The sequence below is a fragment of the Ambystoma mexicanum genome, chromosome 1p (genome assembly GCF_040938575.1).
Source record: "Ambystoma mexicanum isolate Mex_15411 chromosome 1p, UKY_AmexF1_1, whole genome shotgun sequence".
Classification (NCBI taxonomy): Eukaryota; Metazoa; Chordata; class Amphibia; order Caudata; family Ambystomatidae; genus Ambystoma; species Ambystoma mexicanum.
The window spans coordinates 90,665,667-90,671,666 of NC_090921.1; the positions used below are offsets into that span (position 1 = coordinate 90,665,667).

General features: G+C 47.9%; 1 protein-coding gene across 3 annotated transcripts in view; it reads right to left on the minus strand.

The window, feature by feature from the left end:
- The window catches only part of NFAM1 (NFAT activating protein with ITAM motif 1), a 435,839-nt gene extending 433,967 nt beyond the window's left edge, over positions 1-1,872 (minus strand). For all 3 annotated transcript variants that reach the window (XM_069643827.1, XM_069643817.1, XM_069643808.1), the window contains exon 1: positions 1,705-1,872. In XM_069643827.1, coding sequence (XP_069499928.1) covers positions 1,705-1,759 — 55 coding nt within the window. In that variant the 5' untranslated portion in view covers positions 1,760-1,872. The remainder of the gene's footprint in view (positions 1-1,704) is intronic.
- Positions 1,873-6,000: the final 4,128 nt, after the last annotated feature.

Genomic DNA, 6,000 nt, shown 5'->3' on the forward strand with positions numbered 1-6,000 from the left:
GGGATAGTTGCAGCAGCCGTCTTCTGCTCCACTTCCTGCCTTTATGCGACAATCCCCCATTCACATAGCCTGGCTATCAATCACGCAGCAGGGGGCTTGTCCAGCCCGGACAACCACCTCAGCCAATCATGGCAAAGTGCGACTTGGGTTTCCTAGGATACCCTGTGCAGGGGGTGACTACACCCCTCCCTCACATTCAGCCCACCTAGACACCCAGGCGCCTAGAGGAGGGCTTCTTGGCAGAAGCCCACCAAAAGACAGTGAACAAAGAAGGCAAACCTGGTTTGCCGCGCAAAGTAAAACACAAGAAGGACTTTAACAAAAAGAAATGGCGAATAAACCCGACTGGAGCCAAAAGAAAAAGTATTTGGTCAAGCGGTGTTTATGTTCAAGGCTAATATAATAGCCTAAAACAATACCACGTTTATATAGCATAAACGTGGTAGAAAAGGTAGGGTAGATACCATTGCCACCAGCCAAGTCTAAATGTTCAAGAGCAAAACAAGGCTCTAGAAGGTACAGATAAAAAGGGCTAAGAATTAACCCTTTCCAGTACTCCATGTAAGATGGAGTGTACTGGGTCTCTGGTTAAATGACTACGTAAAGTTAATGGCAACTTTACCCTTTTCTGGGGGACAGTAGTCAGCCCCAGAATTGGAGTCGGTGGGAAGTCTAAAAGACAACCCTGTGTCACTGCACTGAAGGTGCTGTGTAACACACAAAAGAAGGGGGCTACTGAAGTGGTGTACTCCAGAGCCCACAATCACAAAAACAGATGAAATACACATGGCAAAACATGGGTAGGAGTGGGGGAAAAGCTCACACTCTTACCAAGTGAAAAAAATAAACCCCAGAAATCCAGCAAAGCTGCTGAGGGACTCACTAGGTAAGGGAAATTAGCCATTGAATGAGAATTCTCCCTAACAGCTTTAAATAAAAATGGTGTGTGGAAGGAAACAGCAAACAATATTTGATGCACATAATGGACGACAATATATTTGCCAGGTGCCATGACAACGAAATATTAAGCTTTTCAACACCCTTTTGCTTCTCTCTATTGTCTGTAGCATTGTTTTGGGCACAAGGAGCTTGATTTACAAACTGTTTTCCAATGGGATTGCACCGTTGCAAAACGCTTTTGTAAATTAGGCCCAAGGTGGCAATAAAGTGTGCACACCTGGAAGGAAATGGGAGTCGAATGGCAAATGTATCCTTATACCAGGGGTCTGCAACCTGTGGCTATCCAGATGTTTGGACTACAAATTCCATGACCCCTCACCATTGACTACGCTGGCTTGGGCTGATGGGAATTGTAGTCTAAAACATTTGGATAGCCAAAGTTTGCAGACCCCTGCCTTATACTTTTCCCACTAGCTGCAACTAAAAATGAATTGAACACAGGCAAGCGCTCGCCAAATTCAGACTGCTTGACCACTGCCTGAAAATAAAGACTGGCCGGCACAGGGCAAACCAGAAGCACAGCGAGGAGGTGATCTGCTAAAAGTGCGACTCTGGAGAAGTACAACTGGCAGGCTCCTATGGCACTGTACTGCATGCAGAGCTATTCAGGGAACTTATTGCCCCATGCTTTGCAAGAATAAGGAAGCATTTGCAAGCAAAACAGAAGAGAAATGTCTTTGCGTTATCCTCAGATCCGCCCGGGGGCTTTGGGCGGATCTGAGGATACAGGACAACACAACTCACCCGTGTATAGGAAGGTCAGCAGAAAGATGGCGGCAAACGCTGTGGCTGAGGCCATAGTCACCCTCGCTTTGACTGGCCAGAATCCGGGGGCACATGGGACTGCGAGGGGCAGCTCAGCGGGACTGGGACCTCGCTGGTGCCAACCATACCCCGAGCGGCACTGGCGGCTTTGCTCTGTGCCAAGACTTCCTCTTCCAGGCAGACTTCTCTTTTTGGCCCCCTGTGAAGGACTACTTCTGCTTTCAGACAAATAAGGGAGATTTCCTGACAGGGTGAACCTGGAGAGGCTGGAAGGGATGGGGTAGTGTCAATGCATTTAATTCTAAGCGTTCTTACTGTGGATGCCACAGCTGGGGAACTCTAACCTGTAAATGGTGCCTTCTGACACTCGCCTGCCACTGATACCAAACCCCAAATGAATGGCAGATACACTGTGTTCACTCCACTTCACCTCTCACAGCTTTGTCTCTTCTCATCCATCATAGCCTCATCTCACTCATTCTTTTTTTTAAACTCGACTTTATTTAACGTGTTGTAATTTGCCAAAAGCAAAACCGGAAGTACATCATGGAAATCAAAGTCATTGCGAGCATGTGATCAAAAAACATCGAAAAGTAAACTGTATAAAGGACACAGACATGTATGTCTTGCCGTGGTTCCAACAAGGGCTTCACTCTGTAGGCGATAGAGGCAGGTGGCATTTGCCACTCTGCCCCGCTCCCCCTCCGCCCACCCCTATCCCCTCTCCTTCTGTCCCCATGTTGGATTCGACTTGATCACCTGTTGACTGGTAATGTGCAAAGTTGTAGGTTTTGGGGAATGTCCAGTGTGTCATTACAATACCCAGCCCAAGAGAATCACTGACTTGAGGATTTGGGTACAGAGTTTTTTAGGGTTGCTGTGATTTCTCCATCGCCCATGTTTCCCATACCGTGACCCCACCAAAGGTTGAGTATGGGTCCATCTGGGGATTTCCACGACTGAGCCAGCGTTAGGCGGGCTGCATTGAGCTGTTGTGTTATTAGGGACGAAAAGTCTCCTCTCAGGGTATAGTTCCCCTCCTGGTCAATGTCGCCTAGAATGATGCTGAGTGAGTCCATGGGGAGCTCTACACCTGCTATTTCCCCTAATCCTGGACAGGATCTCTTTCCAATGGAATAGGGAATGGGGGCAAAACCCCCACATATGCTCAAGAGCGTCCATGGTTGCGCAGCCTATACAGCAGGAGGGCGAATACCCCAGTGTTAATATATAGAGGCATTGGAGGGGGTGGGGGGATCAATACCATCCCACGGCAAAGGGCGGCTCCCACAGTAGCGGCTCCAGATAGTGTCAGCAGGGGAAGCAGCCACCCACTAACATAAACCAAGCCTAACCACCATCCGCCCCCAAATTCCCCCAGTGACACATACAAGCAAACAGGCACCTTGGCCCAGTCCACCTACCCTGCTCATATGCACTGAGCCCAAAATAGGACCAGCAGCACCCCCACCTAAGTCCCCGGGCACAGTTTCAGACCCCGACCACCCCACTACGACAGCCAACAATGAGGTGGCTGCGAAGGCATAAGCCCACCCACAATCCAGCAGTACCAGCCAGCTGCAGTGACCAGACGCGCTCAACCACCATCAACGGATAAGGTAGGAGCAACTTCCCACAGATATTACTGCATGAAATCTAGGCCTCTCTCTCACTTCACAGGATTCTCAATTGTAGGTGTGTTCCCCATATCTCCCTATTATACTGTGAAACCTGCTGCATTGTGAAACCTAGGCATCTCTCCCACTATACAGGATTCTTAATTCTAGCTGTGTTGCCCGTACCTGAAGTGTTTGTTGAAACCTAGGCCTCTCTCCCACTATACAGGGATCTCAATTCTAGGTGTGTTCCCCATATCTGCCTATTATACTGTAAAACCTAATGTATTGTGAAACCTAGGCCTCTCTCCCACTATACAGGATTCTTAATCCTAGCTGTGTTGCCTGTACCTAAAGTGTTTAGTAAAATCTAGGCCTCTTTCCCACTATACAGGATTCTCTATTCTAGCTGTGTTGCCCGTACCTGAAGTGTTTGGTGAAATCTAGGCCTCTCCCACTATACAGGGCTATCAATTATTGGTGTGTTTTCCCCATATCTGCCAATTATCTATTAAACCTACTGTATTGTGAAGCCTGGGCTATCTCTGCGTACTATATTGTGAAACCTACTGTATTGTGAAACCTAGGCCTCTCTCCCACTACACAGGATTCTCAATTCTGGGTGTGTTTTCCCCATCTCTGCCTACTATATTGTGAAACCTACTGTATTGTGAAACCTAGGCCTCTCTCCCACTGTACAGGGCTCTCAAATCTAGGTGTTGTCCTCCCGTATCCAAACTGTTTGTGAAACCTAGGCCTCTCTCCCATAATACAGGGCTCTCCCCATGTCTGCCAACTATTTTATAAAAGCCGACTATACTGCAAAACCTAGGCCTCTCTCCCACTATACAGGATTCTCAATTCTAAGTCTGTTGCCTGTACCCAAAGTGGTTTGTGAAACCTAGGTCTCTATCCCACTATATAGGATTCTGAAATTCGAGGTGTGTTCCAGCGTAGCAGTGTGAAACCCATACCCAAATTGTACCGCTCGGTGAAACCTAGCCTCACCCGCATTATGCGGCCAATTAAGTGCCATAGACCAGACAGGCATCATGCCACACACTGGACAAAGCAGAGCAGCACGTTGGCGCACCAGTAGGCCCAATGAGATCCACTGAAGTCATTCCCTACTCCTGCCAACACACAGCCCACCTCCCCACCACTGAACACCTTCAACGTGCAACCCTCACAACGCACCTATCCCCCCGTGCCAGACCAACCCACCTCACCCCCGTCCCACTATCCCACACACTTAGATCCTGCTCCATGCAATGAAGAGCGGCAAAATGGAGAGAGGGAGCAAAGAACCTTGCCCCCCGTAACATACAGGACGATGCAGTAAGGCACCAAGTGATCAAATAGCCATCACGCACCACCCCTGCCACCAACCACCCACCGACACCGTTTACTCAAACTGTCTCCAATGAACTACACAGCACCTCCAACTCCCACTTCCCAATCCTTAGTGCTGCAAGAGCAGCTCTGGCCAAAGCCCCAAGCTCCAGAGCCCCTCCCACTCTCACCCACACACCTAGAACTGTCCAAAAGTGAAGGAAAGGCAGAGACCAAAGGCACCTTATGCCCCTACTAGCATCGCCCATCCTGCAACACAGTTCGCAAACACTGCCACTGCAGTATAGGAACAAAGCATCCCCACCTGCACCTAACCCAGTCCTAGTCCTATTCCCCTACCTCTTTACCTCTTTCCCCACTCCACTTGTTCCTTCTTCTACACATTCCACCACCACCTCTCACCATGCCACACCTTCCGCGCTGCCTGCCCTTACATCGGCCCCTGCTAACCCCTCCAACCCTACCCATCCAGCACCCACAAGGGCAACCCACCAAATATCCTGCACATTCATCAACGCCAGGTCAGTTTCTAAAAATAAATTCCACATCTCTGACCTCATCACAGATGAAAACCCAGACATCCTTTTTATTACCGATACCTGGTTTTCCTACGACTGGAAACCATTGCGCACAAGTCATTCCCACCTGGCTAAAACCTCATAGTCTGGAACAGATCACAAAGTGGAGGGAGGCTCGCAATATTACACAAACACCAATTCAAGCTAATAATCAAGGACACCTCCACCAATACGACAGACTACGAATCGCTCTTGGTAAAATTCCAACTCGGGCCTTCCACCTCACACAGTTTCCTACTCATCTACAGACCCCTCGGCTACAACAAAAACTTCACAGACACACTAGGTGAAGCACTGGCCGCCGACCTCATCACTTACCATCTTTGGGGATTGCAACATATGGTTCGGCTTGTTAAGTGACTTCAATTCAGCACTCCAACTAAGTCAATGCCTGGTCTGGGATGCCCAAGGGAAGCCCTTATTTATATATTTTTATGACAAGTTCATAGATCTGGATGATAAACCCTTGTATAACGCCCCTCTCTTTGAATCCCCCTGACCTCACTGAGCCAAAAAGTAGGTTTGTTTTGCAAATTAAAAGATTTATTTGAAAAATTAAACAATATATATATCACACTTTTATGAATACATTAATATTTGATAGCACACTTATGAATATAATGTTGATCAACAATGGGTAATGTTACAATTGCACGCTCTTTTCAATCAGTGAGGAGTTAGTATAGAAAGGATAAGGTAGCAGAGAATACTTTTATGGTTTCAAGGAA